This window comes from Diorhabda sublineata, chromosome 1 (genome assembly GCF_026230105.1).
Source record: "Diorhabda sublineata isolate icDioSubl1.1 chromosome 1, icDioSubl1.1, whole genome shotgun sequence".
Lineage (NCBI taxonomy): Eukaryota > Metazoa > Arthropoda > Insecta > Coleoptera > Chrysomelidae > Diorhabda > Diorhabda sublineata.
The window spans coordinates 29,351,821-29,374,050 of record NC_079474.1 but is presented as its reverse complement, the minus strand read 5'-3'; the positions used below and the strand labels follow the sequence as shown (position 1 = coordinate 29,374,050).

At 31.7% G+C, this 22,230-nt stretch overlaps 1 protein-coding gene across 2 annotated transcripts; it reads right to left on the bottom strand.

The window, feature by feature from the left end:
- Positions 1-173: 173 nt before the first annotated feature.
- Positions 174-19,558, bottom strand: LOC130452387 (kynurenine aminotransferase-like). 2 transcript variants are annotated; one of them, XM_056791640.1, is made up of 9 exons: positions 19,244-19,558; positions 16,166-16,251; positions 14,093-14,246; positions 10,563-10,799; positions 8,171-8,417; positions 5,367-5,533; positions 3,661-3,847; positions 2,175-2,338; positions 174-277 (listed from the first exon to the last, which is right to left on the bottom strand). In XM_056791640.1, exons 1-9 carry the CDS (start codon positions 19,268-19,270, stop codon positions 215-217), a joined length of 1,332 nt encoding a protein of 443 aa, XP_056647618.1. In that variant the 5' UTR covers positions 19,271-19,558; the 3' UTR covers positions 174-214. The 2 variants fall into 2 exon arrangements, with proteins under 2 accessions (XP_056647618.1, XP_056647626.1); XM_056791648.1 differs by having other exon boundaries at positions 19,195-19,343.
- Positions 19,559-22,230: the final 2,672 nt, after the last annotated feature.

Below are 22,230 nucleotides of genomic sequence, written 5' to 3'. Positions count from 1 at the left end.
TGTCATGGTAGTGTGAACAAGAAACGTTTCCAAACCCTCTTTTAAATGATTTATTTCCGATAACTGACTGTTTTAAATCATTTTATAGAATAATCGATCAAAAAAAACCTGAAAAACTTTTTTTAATCTAGTTCTAGTTTTACATTTTGTGGATAATAGAATAATTTTAGGCATTTAAAACAATTAATGTTTATTGACTTTTATTACAATCATTTTATTTTGTAGTAGCTTTCCATTGTTTCAAAATGTCTTCTGCTTGCTTCAATGTCTCAGTTTTCTGTAATATAAATATTAGTTTTAATAAATATCACATATATTTAATATTGAGTTAATCTGATAAATTTGATAGTTTGGTCATACTTACATAATAAAAATTCTTTTTAAAACAACAGGTTTAAACCCTTGATGTTCCCTTGTCAACCTTCATGGATAAAATATTATACTTTTTTAAATAAAGATCACTTTAAACTTTTTATTTCTATATTAAAAAAAACTCACAAGATACCCAAAAAGTGAACAAAACAATCAACATATTGTGATTCCGAGACTTGACGTAAAAAATTTTGGAGTGAGTTGACGACGTGAAAATAAAGCCGTGACAGAAATTTTCTCATAAGACTCCTCGTTCCTGAGTTACAGGCGTTCAAAGCTACGAAATCAGAACTTATATTTAAGTATATTTTCTAAATTATACTTTCGAACATTATGAATTTTTTTAATTGATGATTACGTATATCCAGTAAAATGTTTGACAGAATAAATAATTCTATTATACTATCTCAAGGCCAGGGTTGGCTTATGTCCAATCGTTAACAATTCTTAATTTTTACAGGGACAACTTGTACAATCTAAAGATAGCAAAAATGAGTTTTTCAATTGATTTTTTTTAAATTGAAAAAATTTATGGTTTAGGAGGTATGTAGATTTTTAGATCGTTGTACATGCCAAGGAAACCGTTCGCCGTAAAGAGGCATTCTGAAGAAAATTATCATAAATTGTGATTATTTATTGAAACTACATAATGTGGGACATACAAAGTAAAAAATTGAAATGTAGAAACATTTATTTGGTTAACCTACAACTTATCAAATAACAACAAAAAAAACTATAATAAATATTCGAAGTAAGGCACCTAAGAGGGTATTTCTTTGAACTTGGAAGAGCATTCCATTTTGGAGGTACTCTAAGAATAGGTAGCCATATAGACTCACTATTTCTGTGCACACATAAACACGATGTCGATTTTGATTCTTTATTTGAATTGTACCGTGAGGCTTTTTGTCTCTCCATAAATGTAAATTATGTAAATTAATAAAACCGTCTCGTGTGACACCAGCTTCATCAGTAAATAGTACTTTTCCAACAAATCTATTATCAACTCGTTGTTTATCTAGAAAACAACGAAAGTAAGCCAGTCTTACCGGATATTTTGTTTTTATTTGATAAGTTATTGACTGACCAACTAAAATTTACTACATTTGAATTTTTTTCTTATGTACGTAACACGATGTTCGACAATTAGAAATATTTTATTGTGTTTCAATAGTAGTTTCAATGAATAATTACAATTTTTGATAATCTTCTTCAGAATGTCTCTTTATGGCGAACGGTTTCCTTAGCATGTACAACGATGTAAAAATCTACATATCTCCTAAGCCTTGAATTTTATCGAGCTGAACAAAGTACCTTTTTGTTAAAAAATCGATCAAAAAACTTATTGCACAATGAGCATGAGCCTCCCTTGCCCTTCAGAGAGTAGTGGTAGAATTATTCATTTCATCAAACTCACTCATTTCGCAATTTTAAAGGCCTATAATTAAGAAATAAGGGATCACATGAGAAAGTTTTTTTAATCTCATAGCATTATTTTCATGTCATCTACTAACTCCCAGATTTTTTTCAATAAGTTCCGGAACACCTCGTATAACCAGTAAAAACAAATTTGATCGGTTTTTCTCATATCCTACGAAGACTGTACAAATGGTAGAAGAAATAATCGGTTCATGTAAAACACAAGCTTCAAAAGATAAACATCACGAAAATATTTTAAGCAAAACAATGATTCTAAATGAGAGAGAATCATGGAAGGATTCATACTCCCACGGATAGAATGGTGAATGCGGTAGGCAAAAGGAATGTGGTGAATATAGATTAACAATATTTCTTCAACATACCTTCATATAACAATATCTCACACAATGTTCCGCTAAATATTTATTGGGGCTACTGAAGAACGCTGATGGAGGTATTCCCTGTAGACCTACGTTTTTTGTCATCCACTTTGTAAAACGGAAATCGTTATATTTGTCGTTTTCTGAGTTCATATCTACTTTACTTTCTGAAAAAGTATTAAAAATTTTAAGAAAAGAATTTAAGATTTAATTAAGAGATATGAGTCTGTTCTTCCACTTCATACGTAAAATTAGAATAAACCAGTTTATAGCTTTCCAGGAGTTCGTTTCATTGTGATATGCAAAGTAATTGTTGAGTTCTCAAACTAGTTGGATTAAAATTTTGCAGAAAAGATAGATGGTAAGATAATTTTACAGAGTTTGTTTTTCTAAGTTCTGATAAACGTATAGTGCTTCCAATATACTCCCTGTATAAAATTCAGTAAATATCTAATAAAACGTCAGTCCACGTAGACTCTCATCTCCAATAAAAACATCGAATCGTAAACATACATGCATTTCTATTGAACAAAGCTGTATGTACACAATTTCTTCGAAATATTCCTGGCTTGACGAGATTAATTTAATTAATAAATTTATTTAAATAAATAGAAAATGAAGACAATAAATTGTCCAGGGTAGTGAGAATAAAGACTTAGATATACAAATACAGCAAGTTTTTTTAAATATATTAGAATGTTTAAGAAAGGAAAATATGCGGCAATCTAATAATACAATCATAATAAAAATCGCTGAATTAACTAGAGTAAATAAATTTTCCATTTATCGAGTAGTCAGGAATCAGTTGACAAAACTACTCAAGATTTTATACGTAGGACAATTTATAGTTTCTATAAGGATAACAGGATTGCGATATTAGAAATAATAGAGCAAAAGTTGGCAGATTATCCAGAATACAATTATACCAATTTAGAAACATTGCTTCAAGTTTATTTATCTAGATAAAACATGGTTTGACAGTCACAATGTAGTTTGGTTTAGACAGTTTGGTACCTAATGCTCTATTAATATCTGTTCAAAAAATTAATAACTGCACAGCTGATTATCATGAAGATATGACAGCATAATCATTTGAAAAGTGGTTTAATGTCAGCGATTGTAAAAAAGGCCCAACCAACAAAGAATTGCTTACTGAAGTTAAAGGTCTAAAGTTTATTATATTGACAAGCTGTGCAAAGAACAGGGTCATACTCTTCTCAGACTATCTCCTTACTATTGCATATACAACCCTATAGAGTTAATATGGGCAAATGTAAAATCAGAATTACGGAAATGTAATCTCCCGAACTAAGTTAAGAGGTTGTAGAACTGCTGACCGCCAAGAGCTTTGGAAAAACCAATCATTTTTCTATAAATTCTTTCAATTTATTTGGGATGTGCATTTGCGATTAATTATTACTCAGTATTCACTGGAAGAGAGTTTTTGATTTTATAGCAATCATTCTGAGGATAACAGTTGATAGCGTACCAAGTGCTGACCAATCCGCTAACATAAAATAACCTGCATCAGGAATTGTCGGCTTCATTCCAATATCCACCAAAAAGTTAACCATGTAATCTCTTTTCGCTTCTAATTCTCTGGCTAAGGAAACAAAATAACAATCATCACTTTCCATTCTTTCCATTTCGATTTCGAAAGCTATAGCTGTGGCTACCTACAATATAAAATCTAATCGAATCTGTCTTGTCATAATCAGGTCATTTGTAATCAAATATTATATATAAAACCAAAATTTGCACAATCAAATATCTCTAGTTATGTGCAGACAAGGAGAATTTCAACCTTGATAAGCTGACTTTTTATATTAGTTTACAACTCTTTTTATTCCTCTATCACCCAGAACCAATCCTTAAAATATCTTGAAAGTCAATATATGATAAGTAAAAGTTTCGTAAATTTTGAAATTGCGTCCAGACCCGTTCTTTTATCTCTTTAAACGAGTTTTTTCTGAGAAAACTGCATAGATTAATGTAAAAAGATAAAAACAGCTTATCAAAAAAGCGATTTAATTTTAATGAATATACTATAACTTGGCAAAGCAGTGGTAGAGTCTGGTCCTAAATACTTGATGAAATATATGACCTTCATTGAAAATGTGTTTTTGCTGTTACAACTACTTCAACGGCAATTCAGCTATCGGTTCCCGTAATTTCATGGATTGGAGTACAAATTATGGAGTCCTATATCATTAGCGAAGTGAAGAAGTCTACATATATATGTATCATTGATTCCAATGTACTCTCCTGCGCTCTTTCCCAGGATATCTTATCGAATTGGAGTTTAATCTTCACTCTTGCATGTTGAATATTGAGTATCTTGTCTGATACTTATCCTCTTTAGTTGTTTCGCCATATATCAATCGCCAATAATTAACCCGATGAACCAGCCTCCCAATTGATGATTAAGAGCATCTGTTTATAAAGCTGTCTTCAGCTCTCCTGTTTATTAGACTTTTGATGGCACCATCGAGTGCGTAAATGAGGGAGACCCGTAGCGTACTCGTGACAACACTTTTGGCTAACCATTTACTTTTTTTTGTTTTGGTTAAATAGTCTAGCAACACACTTATTTTTTGGTATTACACTTTCACTACACTACACCAAAGTATTGGAAAAATTCTGATTTCAATAATAAAGGAATAAACAATAACTGGTATAAATAAAAACATGTTTTAATATATTTGTAAAGAAATACTTTTTCAAATTTTTGGAAAGAATAATCAAGATTTAGAATTCCACAAAACCCAATGACTCAATTCTTATTCAAAAAAACATTCAAATAAAAAAAGAAGAAAGAATTCAACTACAAAGTTATAGATTGCTTAAAATTCCTTGGCCTTTAGTTTCCTTAAGGGTTGTTTTTGGGCACTAGTTCAAAAACTGAGCTACGCTAAAAATTCAGCCACATATTAATTAAAATTGAACTATTTTTTGATTTTCAAAAATATTATTTTCAAACAATAAATATTTCAGAATGCAATTATTAATTGGGTCAACCGATGTTATATGAGAAACACCAACAGAAGTATATATTGTAATTGTATGAAAGCTATTGTTAGACGCTGTCTTATCCACCATTTTTACGAAAGTTGATAAGTACTGTAAGGAGTAGTCAAATAAATAACTCGCTTTCCGTAAACGTACTGGACTAAATTAATAGGAAGGATATAATACCTGTACAGGTGTAACGCCGGTGTAAACGCTATTTTGATGAACGATGTGTAAATTTTTCATTAAATTTTCTGGGCAGTAAACCCAACCAACTTTCCATCCAGTCACACTAAATGTTTTACCACCAGAACCAATTGTTATCGTTCTCTCCCACATTCCAGGTAAAGTTGCTGAAAATGAAAAGTTCGAATTGAAAATATCATCAATTATCCAGGTAAAATTAAGCTTAGACACGTAATTTTACTCAAGAAGTATATATATATATATATATATATATATATATATATATATATATATATATATATATATATAAACAGCTCAACAGGCCTTATAGGCACAATGCTTGGAGACGCTCTACTGCTTTCCTTCATCTATTTTTGGGCGCTTCACGCCAGTTCTCTATTCCTACTCTTTCTAGATCTTCTCTACAATCTTTTATCCATTTTTTCTATGAACGTCCTCTTTTTCTTTCCGCTCCTTCTCCCCCTTCTTCACAACTCGCTTCGACCCATCCCAACTTGACAATACAGTGCTTTGATCTCTGCGTTCGTTCTTCTCCTCCATTCATTTTGCTACCGAACCCCTCCAAAAATCCTCCTTGTTACCTTTCTCTGCCATATGTTTATTTTGTTTTCTTCTTTTTTATTCAAGATCCAACCCTCACTCCCATAGAGCACCGTTGGTTGTATAACTGTCTTGTAAATGAGTAACTTGGCGGCTCTTAAAATATTTTATAAGTAGAATCAAAAATCTCATCTGCTCCAAGTATTTTTAAAATAATACTCCATTTGTTGATGCTTTAGAATACATTAGTTTCAATAATTGGAATGAAAGAGAACAAAAAAAACTATTACGGTTTATTTGCAGTTGTATATTCTAATTATTATCACAATTTCCACTATCAAATCAATAACTCTGCTTTCGTTAGATGTAGATCCATAGAAACGTAGAAACGTGATTTAAAAAAAGGATCACAATAGGATAAACGTATGAAGGTGAGATAACAGAAATAACACGTCCGGAAAGATAAATAAACTCCACAAAACACAATGAGATGTAGTTTTGCGACAATATTTTCGATAGTGTTGAATGCTGGAGCATTGGTTAATAGCAGATAAAGACTTGTGAGAAAAATTGTGGATATTTGTTGTCATATATTCTATTTAAAAAAATGAAAAATTATACAGGATATTACCAAAATCCTCGATTTATTCGAATGAGCATACAAAAAGTTACAGCCTTTGAAAATATTTCATAAAAATTTGGTAATAAAAACGTTCACAATGCATATTTATCGTAACATATGACCCATTAGTTTTAGCGCAAAGTATTCAACCATATATTTTTGTATCTTTTATAAAACTTTTCTTATTCAACGACTCATTAACAGACAAAGTTAATAACTTGAATAGAATGAGGGATATGCTCCTCAACTAAACGTACTTTTCTGAGAACATCTCTCATTATCCTTTGTATCGTATGAGGACTTGAACGTCTATTTCAGGTATTTTCCTAAACATTCTACACCCTAATTGTTCCTCATTTTTGGCTTGTCACCCTCCATCATACACAAAGTGCCCAAAAATGTTCAATTGAACGATCCCTGATGTAAATTATCTTGTTTTCTTATAGAAACTCTATCTATTGTTCGTCTTGCCAGTATTTATTCTCTTTCTCAGGTAACATTTATGTTTAAGCTCCAATTTATTTAATACGCATTAAAAAAATTTTAGGTAAATCTTGCTCATTAGAATTATAAGACTCTCTTAAGTGTTGAAATTTGATATATAAGTTAAAAACTAAATCCTCAACTAACCATATACTTCCTCAACTTTGTCTTCATCAGCATCATTCTTGAAGACAAATTGTTACAAGATTTACTCCAAAAATTTTATTTTCCAATGCATTTAAAATGAAGTTTAAAAAATATCACCAATTTATTCTATACTATAACAAGAATAGTCGAAACTTTTCTGCGCTCTGACATAATAAAAAAAATATTTTTGACTCCAGAATATGTGCTTCAATCCATGACCAACCTTTTTATTACATCCTGTCGAATAGAAATAATTGCTGACATTACAGGAGACCTTTGAACTGCTCAATTGAGTGTTAAAAATATTTTACATTATGGGATAACGTCTTGTCAGCTTGAATACTTCTTTTTGTGTCCTGGCAAAAGCATTTCCTCAGGAAACTGATAAATAATCTGCTTCTCCGTAATTTTTCAACGTCCTTTTAACCAGATGAACATTGTAAATTTACCGAATTGAATAATTCGTGTGGATTTTGAAATATATTGGAAATCAACGGGTGTAGCATCAACTATTCTCATTAATGAATAATAGTAGTAGTAGATGTCACATCAAAATGTTTCGAATAGATTAATTATAGAAAATAATTCATTTGAAATTCTGATACTATAGTCGCTTTAGTGGGATTTTATTTGCGGGGTTTCAAATAGAAAAAAGTTCCGAAGAAGCTCACGAAATTTTCATATTTGAGCAGTGCATGTAAGCAATTGAAGGCAAGTAACACTCGAGACGTTATTCGACTTTAAAAATAGAAAAAAGATACAAAACTAACATGTTAGTTCAAACAGGTAACTTAGAATCACTAACTCTTTATTCTTATCACAACTTCTTTTTGTTCCTAGCAGCAAGGAGAAATCCGAATTTGTAGGATCTCTAAGAAATGCTTAACTGTTAAACTCCAAACAATAAAGAAAGGGTTGACTTTAACCCTTCGAAGGATTAGCTAGACTAAAGGATAAATAATATTCTGTTTAATAAACGAATTTGTTTTACCTATTCGTATGTGTTTATGAGGCTTGAATACCATCCATTCGTAAACTTCGTCGGAAAGACATAGTACGTTCCACTTTTTACACAAATCAGCGATAAAAGTTAATTCCTCCATTGAAAATACTTTCCCGAGTGGATTATTTGGTGAATTAACTATAATCATTTTAGTCTTTTCATTAAAAAGACTTTCTAATTCCTCTTTATTCAAAACCCAATCTGCTGATGAAAGGAGTCTTCCGCTTACTTCTTTCTGTAAAATATCACTTTGATAAGTAAATGAGAAGAAAAATATTAGATATAAGGTTCAAAATATACTATCGTAAGCAAATTTGTTAGCTTTCGGAATACTGTTAGACGTATATATTTAGATATTACTGGCAAACTTCGTACTGTCTCAAAACAAACAAAAGAAATCATTTATCAGTGAAACAAATAAAAATAATGCTCGGTATGAATGAAGTTTTATTATATTCTAATAATGAAACATGATGTTGCTTACTTACAAAACAGAGTTTTCCTGAAATTCTGGATATTTATCAGGTTTCAATTTAATATTGACAGACACACACACACAGGTATAATACAGTCTGTTAATCAATTTATAGCTTTCTAATAAATAATAATGACGGTTTTCCGACGCGCGAACACGCGACACCTTTTTCACAGCTAGTCTTCGTTCATTGCTCAGTCAAGGTTGAGTAATGTTACGCAGCATGATGACAACTGATCCTACTTTTAACTGCAAATTGTGAGGCGGTAATCCAGACAATTCCAGTGAATTTAAAAACTCCATGCGATAGCTGACTACGTCATCCTGGTTCATAACGATGGCAATTGATTTGAAGGAAACCAACTCTGCCTCGGAAGAAAATTCTGAAAGAGATCCTCGATATCATCGTCCCCAATTTTGCTCGTTCACCCAGCCAATTATGGTTATTGACCTGTTTCGCTATATCTGGGAAAACACGCTGAATAGGCTCCTATCTTGAGTCTGTGATGTGAAAGAAATCTGTGAGTAATGTGATTAATCCGGTCTACTGAAACTTCATTATTTCCAATGTCAAGCAACTGCTTCGCAAACACATTATTTGCAATTTCATCTTGTTGCAAAAATACTCGCATTTTAGCAGAATCTATCACTATCACAAAAGATCAACCAGAAAAAAGAGCACATAACTTGAAATGTCACTAGCACAAAGGATCACTGAAGTAAAGAAAGTAGTGATAATCGTCACTCACAAAGATAGAAAGATGCACTCTTTGTTTGAAGTATAAATCGACAAATTTTCGAAGCCAAAATTCACATAACTGAAATGAAATAGGACATTTGAAGTAATTTTCCATAAATCAAACAAACTTTTAGTTTCTGCTCTAGTGAAAAAGAAAAAAACGTAGTTATAATTAGCTGGAAAACACCCAGAGCGCATTGTAGTGCATTTAATTGTTTTTATAGATAAAAATGACTTTAGTCTAAATAACGTTAAACTTGATTATACTGACATTGAATAATAGATAAAAATGTCTGTTTGTAAGAAGAGAATACTATCTGTAATATCAAAACTCTTATTAAAACTTGCATTCTCTTCTGTCTGTCCAATCAACAAATCGACATTTTAACTTGGTTCGTAAGTTGAAGTGAATCCTTCCAACTCTAGATTGCAGCAGAACTCTGTTAAAAATATATGCAAATGAAGTATTCAAATTTGGTTTCAGTCACAATCGATTTTTACCAAATAAATTTCAAGGTCAAAAGGATGGCCGTCTGACGCTGCATCTGCTCTAGACGAGTAAGTTAGATGTCTAAAAAGGGAATGTCAGCAATGACTAACTTTATTCGAAATTTCTTTGCTTCACTCTTTGACAAAATCCACCATAGAAAGGTACATATTTGAGCAATGTTTGGTCAGCATAATCGACTATATATGTCAAACAAGGTCTGTAGAAAACTTGAAAACATTTGTGCATGCTTGCCCAATTCTTTCCGTAGAAAATATGTGCTGCTCTTCGTGATAGTGTGGCATAAGAGCCGTCAAACTCGAGTCGGAGTGGTGCTGAAGAATTAAACATCAACAGACATCACGAATTTTGAATCAAGATTTGAATTTACTAGCTTACAAAATTCACTCAAGCCAAGAGCTGAAACTTTTGACCCTTTCAAGCGTCGTCCAAATACAAAATACGATATTTTAAGTTCTTCGCATGTTTGAACAAACAAGTTTGTCCACATGCACATTATCAATTGTTTTCGAGATCAAACGTTAACTGCAGTATGAGTATTTTTTTTATAATTTTTTTTTTTTCATTTTTTGATCACACACAACATATAATTTTAGAATCAGCATCGGAGCTTCAGTTTCTGTTAACTGTATATTCTGTGTAAATAACAAATAATTACCGGTCGCAGTGGAATGAATCGTGGTATGCCCCCGGCATATTTTATCATTGGTTCATAGCAATCAAAATACGGCTCAATAACAATAACTTCATCTCCAACATCTGTGTGACCGGAAATTGCGGAAAATAGAGCTTCGTAACCTCCGATACATACTAAAATTTCAGTTCTCTCATTAATTTGTCTTCCAATTAACTTTGAGTACAATTTCGCTAGTGCTTTTATCAGTCTAGGGTGTCCCTGCAATAGATAAACTAATCTTTAACTTCGAAACGAATAGCTATTGAATTGAAATATATATTGATTCAGAATGGTGTATTTGAATAGAATGTGTACCTGCAATACATAACCTAAAAACTTTATATTATTTCAATATATAGTATACGCCAAAATACTAATAATATTGAAGTATATTATTATTTATACATTATTGTTCCCATTATTTCCATGCATTCTCAAAATAGAGAGAGAGAAATGCTTAATTGTCAAAAAATTATTACAATTTCTAGACAAAAGCTAGTAAATACTAAAAATAAACATAAACTAAATAAAGATACAAATAGAATAAAATATAATATACAGAAGAAAACTAACAATTACTATATATTTCCATAGCAAAATTAAACCAGTAGGCAGCATGCACGGAATTAAATATTATTATTAGAATAGAAGTCTCTTTCCAGAAAATATGTCCTCAAATTATTACGGAATGCGGGAAAAGATGATATCGATTTTATTTCAATTGGCAAGTGATTATGCATTTTTTGCATTGTAAAATATTGAGTCCTTAACTAATTCTGAACGTGGAGTAGGTAAGTAAAGGTCGTGTTCCGCGTTACTAAGTGGTTAGCCGTACAACTATATTTCTGAAATTGGAGAAGCGTGCTTACGAATTAGGCAATATTGTAGGCACTACTTATAACAATCACACAGATTTTCAAACAGATTCGAAAATACAACTTGCTGGGTATTCCTGAAAAACGAGACTATCTTCTCACGTAAATCATTAAAAAATTTGGTTATATCGTATCACTTAAAACTTCCCCTTCAACATATCCCATAGGTAGAGACCCGTTGATGTTAGATCAAACGAATGTGAAGGATAGTTGAAATTAGAGCCTCAGGAATCGTGTCAACCACAAATTTTCTGCAGTAATGCAGTGAGACTAGTCGTTCTGTCGTGTTGGCACCACTGGTTCGAATATTCTAAGCGCTACAAAATCCTCTAAGATCCTGTGCAAATGGCATTACCAGGCTTTTGTGTGTTTATGATCTTTTTTGACTGTTATTATTCTCTTCTGAAATATTCTACATTTAGTAATTTTATACTTTCGCGGTCCACTTTTTGGCTTTTAAAAATCGAAAATCGTCGATTTCGATAAATTTTTTCTAAATCTTCGTTTTTGCAGTGGGTTTACGAAAAAAAAATAATATTTTACGTGTTACAATTATTTTTTTCATATTTTCGTATTTGTATAGGTCCATTTTATCACAATATCCTATTCATTCTTGTGTTTCTACAGAAAAATTCTTTTTTGTCGACCAGTGTTATTATAACAAAATCATAAAATTATTATTCAATACGATATATGATATTAGTATCTATGAGTAATCTTTAGTTAGACTTTGTAAGATGTCCATTGAATTAATTATAGAATTACATTTATCAATGAAACTTATATTTAATAGAAATAATCAATAAACATATTAGTGATCTCAAAGTTAATGTATTTCTTCTAATAAGGTTATCGACCGTAAAAGATAAATAGAATCTTTATTTTTTGATAAATGTTATTTCTCCAGTAGTTGGGGTCAAAATAATACGCTATAATTAAGAAGCTTTTATTTTTCATAAAATTTATATTAGTTGAATCTGTATATTCATATACGTAATACTTCCACATGGACAAATTCTATAAGTGGAAACTGTTCCGACTAAAGGAGACAGAATGGCAACGATTTCTCTATCCTCCAAGGCTCCAGCTTGGTTCTGCGCATTTTCAAGCAAGCGCAGTATAGATAAAGTGTCTCGAATGAGAGAGAAAATGAATACTGTCGGGACCGAGTGTAACATATATGGTATTTATCCATGATGTAAAGACTACAAAGTGTGTTCTTGCGCAGCCGGATAGCCATAGCCAATAAGAGACCTTTCCCACTATCAGCCATTTTGTTCTTCTGGCCAATCAATTCAATGCTGGAATTTGAACCTTTTCGTTTTAAAATTGTTATGAACGAAACGTTGAGCAGCGAATGTAATACAAAACTATGAAAAACTAATTCAGCATATGGTAAATTGGGTTTGGTTGAAAGTAATTTCAATAAAAACAATTCTCAAATTAATGTGAATTCAATAATTTTAAATAAATTGCGAAACTTTTTGCCGTGTAAAGATTGTACTCGTATATTATAAATTTTTTTGTTTAACAAGGAGAATTAGATAATAAAATGCATCGTGTGTTTTTTAACAATTTATCAATAAAACAAATTGTAAAACTTTAGTTACTATAACAAAGCACATAGTAAGCAACAAGTCAAACTACGAATATTTTATAGTGATACAGCATTTCTGCTATTTTTTTTTACACTCACATTGAACTTTCACTAGTAAATAGATTCTCAGTTGGCACTGCATCTTTGGATAACACTTAAATATTTCTATCTCCACTAACAATCAAGTGATCAAGTTTTGCACGTAGCAACTTTTTTTTAAAATGATTCAAGCATATTCTCGCTATTCAAACAATAAATATTTGATCAATGTTAAATCAACCACCAAAGAAATATAGGATAAACTTGTAAACATTTACCGTTTTGGAAATTAAGTGGTCTTTTTCCACAAACTTTTTTGTTAAGTAATTTAATATCTTGTAGGAAATCTATGGAAACTAATATCTTTACAATTCGTATTCTTAATTGTGCATGAAGATACAGAATATGGAAGCATTTTAATCTTAATAACTACTCTATACACTCAATGTAAATAAATATAAATCAGTCAGCTGGTGACACCCAATATGGCGAAAAGTGGGACTGCGCAGTAGAGGTCTTCTGTAAGAACACACCTTGAAGTCTTTACATCATGGTATCTATCTATCAATGTAACGGAATCTTTGGAGACAATTTTCATTTATTTAAAAGCATTGTATCTACTTGTCTACTTGTAAAAGACAAAAGTGACAATGCAAAAATTCCGTAAATATTTCATAAAAGATCGTCAAGGTATCAAAAAATAAATAATATAATTGCACTGCTGAAAGTATACAACATATTATTAAATGTTGAATTATTATTACCATTAGATGGTAAATTTGAGATAGATATATGTAACCAACTGTATAAAAAGCGTGATGATAAGAAACTTTGGACATTATTTGTATTGATAAGAGAAATCTCCTCACTGTTGATGGTAAATTTTTCTTTTCTTACTTCGATTTTTTGATAAAACGTGTTGTTTCAGCTTCTTTTAAATTGATAGTTTATTTAAGACAAAGAAAAACTAAAGAACAATGAATTACTAATACTATACTCACGAATCCTCTAGCGTATTGATGTATCGTATAATCGGATCTATCTTTTGCTACTTCTACTAACGTATCTGTTACGTATTTTGGAGGGAATTCATCTGGAAATCCTTGACCTAAATTGAGAGGTTTATAATCTAACGCCAATTGAATATATTCTGTCCTACAAATAAGCCCTGGGTAATCGTGCGCTTTTGATATTGTCATGAAAAAAACAAAAAAAAAGTTTCCAAACAAATATTTATTATCAGTGATTTTTTAAGAGGTGTAGGATTTAATTTAAAAAAAAACACAAAAAAAATTGAAAAAATTGAAGAAATATTTATTGGAATCGATAGAACGATCAGTATAATTTAATGTTTGAAGATGATTTCATGCAATGTTGGCCGCGGTTCCGCTTTAGATAGTCCATGCGCAAGGTCCAATTTTAGCACACTCTCTCCAACATATCGGCCAGTATTTCGGGAATGAATGCTTCAATACTGGCTTCCAGTGTGTCAATCGTTGCTGGTTTATCCCTGTAGACATTAGCCTTAACATGGCCCCACAAGAAATAGTCCAATTCTTCCATTTTCCAAAAATAGTCAATCATCATACGGTAGCGCTCGCCTTTCACAGTAACTTTCCGGCCATCGTCGCTTTTGAAGAAGAACGGCCCGATGATGCCACCGGCCCATAATCCTCACCAAACAGTGACTTTTTCAGGATGCATTGATAACTTTTGCAATGCTTCTGGCTGGTCTTCACTCCAGAGGCGGTAATTTTGCATGTTGACGTATCCATTCAACCAGAAATGAGCTTCGTCGCTGAACACAATTTTTCGATAAGAAGATGGATCTCCAACTTTGTCAGCGCCCATTCACCAAATGTTAGACGTTGTAAGAGATCGTGTGGCTTCAATTCTTGCACCAGCCGTATCTTATAAGGTTTTACACCCAAATCCTTTCGCAAAATTTTCCAGGTAGTGGAATAACAGAGGCCCAATTGCTGCGAACGGCGGCTATTCGTATTAGTAACACTGACGGATACAGCCGCAATATTTTCTTTGGTTCTCACTGTACGTTTGCGTGTTAGTGGTTTAATGTTCAATAGTGTAACTAGGTTCGAAATTTAGTCATAAGCTTCCGAATAGTTCCTTCAGTAGGCCTACTAAACTGCCCATAAATTGGAAGAAGTGCGCGATGCACTCTCTTAACCGAGCACGAATGTTGATAGTAAAATTCAATAATTAGCAAGCGTTGTTCGTTCGTAAGTCGATTCATGATTAAATTATAGACCAAACTGAACAAGTTTGACAAAGACACTATTCGCGTGTAATCTGTCAAAAACAGGGTTGCCAAAAAGATACCAGCAAAAACATCACTCATTATAATATAAATATCATAAAATGGTAAATTATTTTTTAAAAGTTATACAATCGGCCGCTAGCAATCCTGGATCCTGGTTATTAGATTTTCGAAACCTCTTCGACACACAGCTCTATGTACGTTACCAATCTATGGACGAATGACTTTTAATTGGAGTATCCTTTTTCGTTTATTCACGTAGACTCGACTTGTAAGAACAACCTCACAAATAATAAATCAGCCAAAGATAGATGTGGGCTGCGAAGAGGCCATGGAATATCTTTTATGGAGACCATTTTGTTTGGGAACATTCCTTGTTGGATATTATTCCGTCTATCTTGCTGCATCCATGCTCTATTGTAATTAATTGAAATAATTGACAAAAAAATCGTATCTAGCATTTTCACATACTCTGCAGAGTTAACAGGTTACTGAATCGCCGCGTGCTTTTTCAAAAAAAGTACGTATCAATAGTGCCTTTTGAAGATATTGACCCACAAATTGTCATTTTTGAAGAATGAAAAGATGATTGATGTTTCTATTTAGATTTTTTTTCTATCCGTTATGAAGAAATTTCCTAGAGAGAAACTTTGCGAGCACAGTCCCGACACCTCGTTCTACGCGGTTCCTTTAGCATGTTATTTTGATCTGAAAGGATTTGCAGAGGAAACTTTAATCGAATATAATATCTTTGATAATGAATATCAACTAAATGATTAACTAATTACTTACTTACCAAACGCTAGGTTCGGATCCAGTATATCTTTGTGGTAATACAAATTTCTGATTTATTTCAGACATTTTCATGTATTTTGAGAAATGCTACAAATGTATAAATTATAAATTACAATCAATTTAGACAGAATATAAAAGCGAATGTGAGAAGTCAATAACATTCCGTCTATCACGACTGCGACATTCATTATAAGCATCAGGCTCCTAATCATTAGAATATATGAAGTGTCAACAACTACAAAAGAGAGCGATCTAAAATAACAATTTTTATGTGTATAAAAAGGGGGGGTGTCCCATAAGTAATGCGGATTTCATATAAGAAAATTGCTACGCTTTCATTTTAGCACGTCAACGTTTATTAACAACGCAGTGCTTTTTTATAATAAATAGTATAGAGTGCGATGAATAAGAAATGTTAAGATTTATTGGAAACAAAAGTTTTAAGTAGCCGTGGCAGCAAGGAAAATATATAAAATTAAAACGGAAGACACAGTTAATGAGTGAACAGCACAGCGATGGTGTAAGATGTGACGCTTGAAGATCGTTTGCTCACAGGTAGTGCACCTATGTGGGATATTGAGATAACAAAGGAAGCACTGGAAAACCAACTTAGAACTAACACTCCCTCAGACTTTCTAACGATACAACGATACTATCGACATTTAAAATCATTAGATAAGATCTATTAAACTTTTACAGGAATTAACCAAAATTGAAGCAAAATGTCAAGTAGAGGTGATCGTTCTATTAGACGCATTGTTACTTGAGATGAAAAACGGATTCGTCCAAACAACCAGGACATGAAAATCAGTGGTTAGATAAAGGACATTTACCTAAACGCGTCGCAAAGTGAAATACATTCAAGCGGAGAGTCTTGTTGTGTGTCTAGTGGGATTACCAAGGTGTAGTACACTTCAAAATCATCTCAAATAGTTGAGCTATCAATATCGAGGTATATAGTAGAAAGCTGCTTTTGGGCGAAATATCCAGGTTTAGTTAACCGAAAGCGGGTTCTCTTACATCAAGACAATACTACAATACTAAGCCACATACTACAAAAGTGGCACGGAATAAGATCGAATAAGAACTTGTGTTAGAAAGAAATCCAAAGGAGATGTTTAAATACGGTGCGACAATTGTTTGAACCTAGGCCCAAAGAATAGCTTTAACAAGGTCTGAAAAAGCTTGCTGAACTTCAAATATAAAGGCTTCCTTTTAATATGATTAATCTAATAAACATTGTGAACATTGTGAAGGTTGGGAACCAACAAACCCTCTTATGACTAATTTTACTTGTATATATTTCCTTTTCTCTAGATTTAATCAATTTATTTTGTTTAAGAGTCCTACAACTACGGATTTTTAGTATTCAATTTGGTTTCTAGTAAACAACAATCAAAATTTTAGTATAAAATGCGGCCTTAAGTTGTATGTAATCGGATACTTATTACCAGATGTTTTTGTTTTGATAGAAAATTAATTCCTTGATCAGTTATTCTGTTTATATCAATTATATAACTAAATTAATAATGTAAAAGGCGAAAATAATGCTTAAAATAGTTATTTATTTTGTGAGTCAAAAGTTTTTGAAATAAACGGAGCGAATTGAACAATTTCAAAAAAATGAAATAAATTTTAACAAAAATGTCACAATGCTTTTTTGTATAACTGACTTATTTTGATAATAAAATAGGCGAATTTGGAGAGATATTAAGCTTCAAAATGCAGTGTAATATTCAAATAATCACAAGGTTGTTGTGAATGGCCAACGTTGCTAACGCTAGGGTTACTAACAATTGTTTATTTACAAATAAAAAAGACGCTATTATTTAAATTACGTTCTTGTCCAATTCTTGTTTTGGTTTGTGACTGGTTAATATGTTTGTCGATAGTGGAATAAGTATAATAAACGTGTAGATTTGGTCGTTCCTGTGGATAATGAAGAGTCTGCCAGGAAATCAACATCATCCTTTAATGTACTTCCGGTTTCTACTAGTTATTAAGGAACTGGGGATTCCAGTAATGTGTTGCGAAACTCCCTAACTTCGCCCTAGTTGTACGATTAATATTTATGTTCATAAGTAATAATTGATATGGAAAATATTCTGTAGAAGAAAAACTAATAAACAAATAGTTTCGAAACAACAAAAATAGTGAAGCAAGGATGTACACTAAGCCAATTATCATTTACCTTGATGTTAAATGAAGGAATAAAGAGAACAAACTGAACAGTATCAAGTCGGACATTGGAAAATGGGAAATATCAAAATATCAGAGATACTATACGCAAGGAAACTTCGAAATTAAACTTAAAAATATACAATGACAGTCTACAGTCGGTGATAATAAGCCGAAAGGAGAAGACATATAAGATAAAAGTAGAAGAAGAAAAAAATGGAAGCTGTTGTGGGAAAAGGAGCCCACATATTGAGTCAACTCCAACGTGCCTTATACCTGAAAAGGTAGAAAGGCTTCGGGATTAAGTAAGAGTAAGTAAGTAATTTTGTTAAATATTGATAATAAAAATTCGCAATTTCTAAAGTTGTTGTTATATATTTCATCTGATTTCGTAAATATTCTTAACCATGTGTGGAAAATATTTTTAACACGCTTCCACCAAGTAACTAATAACTTTTAACACTGTTGGCTGTCATTTGAAGTGTGACTTTTAATGGCAGTTGTAGAAAAAACCGTTTTTATACAGGTAGTATTATTTTAACCACAAATTGATATAATTTTTTAAATTTGACTCTATTTCTGTCTTATAGATCTTCAATATTCGGCGGCCTATTTTGATAAACCTTGTCTTCCAAATATTCCCAAATAAATCAATCTATATTACGTTAATTATGGGAATGTAAGTAGCCCTCCAGTTATACCACTTCGTTCAATCCAATTCAAATATTTCACCGAGATATCCTCTGAGGATAATACCAAAATGTGGGGAGCGTTTAATATTTGTATCAATGAATTCACCTTGAAAACTATGATAAAATCGAACTCATGCTATTAGAAGTAGAAAGTACTTACCAATTTATTTACTATAAAACTAACACTATTAATTGTGAATTACAATTACCTTGAACACAGTGCTCAGTAGTTTCATCACTAAATAAATTTAATATAAAAAAGTTTCTAAACAAATATTGTTTATAGTCTGAGATACTAGAGTTGAACTTAATGTTGTGCAATTAAAAATATTATTAGATTATTAACTAGATCAATTGCTTCAAAATCAGAGAATGAATTTGCACATTATCATATTATTGCGTCGAATTTACTTATCAACCGTTTAATATTTACATTAGAAAAACCCAAGTATCATACAACGTTAATATTCAATGCAATAGATGTAAAACATTTGGAATCATCCATTTACATTAAAAAGTATAATAATAGTAACAAGGTAAGTTCCATTATGTACTCAAATTGAGTAATTTTTAAGCTTGTTATGTATCTATGCAACGGAATCTTTGAACGTGATTTTCAGCCACAATTTAGAATAATAATGATGTACCAATCGTCGATGTTCATTTACACAATTAGAGCACTCAATCGAGCACATGGGTGCATTTAGAAGGCTTGTTCAAAATTGCCTTTTCCCCTTGTACCTCAAGCACCATAGTTGGGCTTCAAAATTACGCTTTAGACACAAACTGTAGAATTGAGGTTATGAAGGAATTTAGATTTGCAAGCGTATTTTTGAAATGGAATCACAACCAGCTGCTCAAAAAAATATTCTCTTATATTATTGGATGCAGAAACAAGTTGAGAATATGCATTATTACTTGATAAAGAAGGCTACAAAAAGCCAAAGAAGGTAATCTATAGTAAAAAGTATGGTTACAAATAAGTAGTATTCGTATTTTGTATCCATTTAATCGAGTATCGTGTATTTCGGACACGGCAAAAAATAATTTGTGGTCTACTTTAAAATTTGACAGTTGACACAAAGTTCACAGAAGTTTGTTCTAATTGATTCTGGCGTAATAAGTTCATGAGCTTCGAGCACGTGAGTTTTGTGTATATAATGCTTAATAAATTGGAAATACTCATGACAACAAATTTATCTAACTAGCCAGATCAAGTTTTAGGATATAACGGAATCTTTGGTCTCCTTATTTTAAGCATATAAATTGAAAATTTTGCACACTCATAGAACCGATACATACATATTCCTTATCAGGTTCATCAGGATTAACGATTTCCTCCTGAACACGCAACATGACAAGCGGAGTATTCTGCAAAGAGGACGAAAATAAATTACTAGATTAATTAATAAAAAAAACTATCAATTAAAAATTGTCATTCTGAAATTGATATCGACTGCCCACAAGATATTTGTTAATACTGCTGTTCGTTATCTAGATTTTCAACTTTCTGCTGTTGGACAAGCCTCACATTAACGTTGAAATTTCTATTTTCTGCCAAGTATTTTCAAATACTTGTTCCATGAATAATGTTTCCAATGTTCACTTTATTTATTAAATAATCATACAAAAAGAAAGCCTTAATATTTGAAATATAGGCCATTATATTCTATGGACATAACCCAACGTTCAGCAAGTATTTTCTGTTAAATAAACCTGGACTATTCGACAACTTTTATAAATCTTACCTAAAGATTTCAACTGTAACATTTCTAACACTTATTAAATTTGACTTCATATCTTTAACATGAAACACAAGCTTTTGACACTACCAATTTTTATGGCCTTCACAATCTTATTATCTCCTAAATAAACATTTAGAGGTTCTTTTAATACCGTACATTTATCAAATAATTTTTGCATTATGTGGTCCGTGCAACCACTATCTAAAAGCCATTGTATTCCATTACTACTTAAATCATTTAATTCAACATCATGAGCCTCATGATGTGCAATCGTAAGCATTGTTTCTGGCTCCACTTTTCTGTCCTCGTTGTTGGTCAACACCATATATATAATACTCCTATATGGACAGTTTCTATAAGTAGAAGGTGTTCCGACTAAGTGAAACAAATAATCTATCATTCTCTCTCTCCTCCGGGCGCTTTAGTTAGTTTTGCGCATCTTTTGCGCGTATGAAGCATGGACAGTAGAGATAAAGTATCCCAAACGAGAGAGAAAATGATATTGTTTGCACCGTAACGTAGAGACGTTTTTTCCCATAAGAACTATCCATATAGGAGATTATGTGGTGTTAGTTGCGTGATAGACGACAGAAGCTGTTTGTAGTCAAAATGGCGTTAGTTTAGTCATATTGGAGTATCGTTGCTGTTATTTTTAATGTTTTTGACAAAATGGTGTTACAATCGCTGGTGAAAAATTAAAATGTGTTTTTTGTAAAGACAGAAATAGGAAAATAATAACTTTTATAGAAGATGAATTAAAAAAGTACTACAAATATGTGTAAATTTGAATCTGAAATATGGTAGTGTACAGTTACCGAAGCAAATTAATGACACTGAGGGATATCACAAAAATTGTTACAGCAGTTTTACATCACATCTAGTTCAACTTCGATATCAAATACAGTAGATGTTAGCAGAACCCTGCCAGATACGTCTCAAAATTCACATATCGAAGTTAATTTCCAAGAAACTGACCCTTCTAATGTAATTATTGAGCTTGAAATTGTGGTAAATATAGAAACAATTTCAGGTATCAAATGAATTCTTTTGTGGAAAAGATTGCAAGCAATTAAAAGGCAAACAACAAATGGCAAAATTAAGTATGTTATCAAGAGTTTCTAGACAAAATAGAAAATTTACAGTCAAAAAATGAAATGATTTTTTTATCATATGTATGAATTGAGATATTTTCTTTTCAGTTTTTAGATACTTAAATTACATCATATATAAATATTTTGAAAAAAAGTTTTTTGAATTCAAAATTAGCATCTGGCACAGTTTTAACAACAATAAAAATATCTGGCAAAAATAGATTCATGTTGCAAAAATTTCAATGAAAATGATAATAACAAAAAGAAACTTCTTAAAATGGTTTGAGAAACTGATTTTTTACCTGTACAGGTACAATGTTTTCCCGACGTTGCTAGTTTTCATACCATAACAGCTTCTTG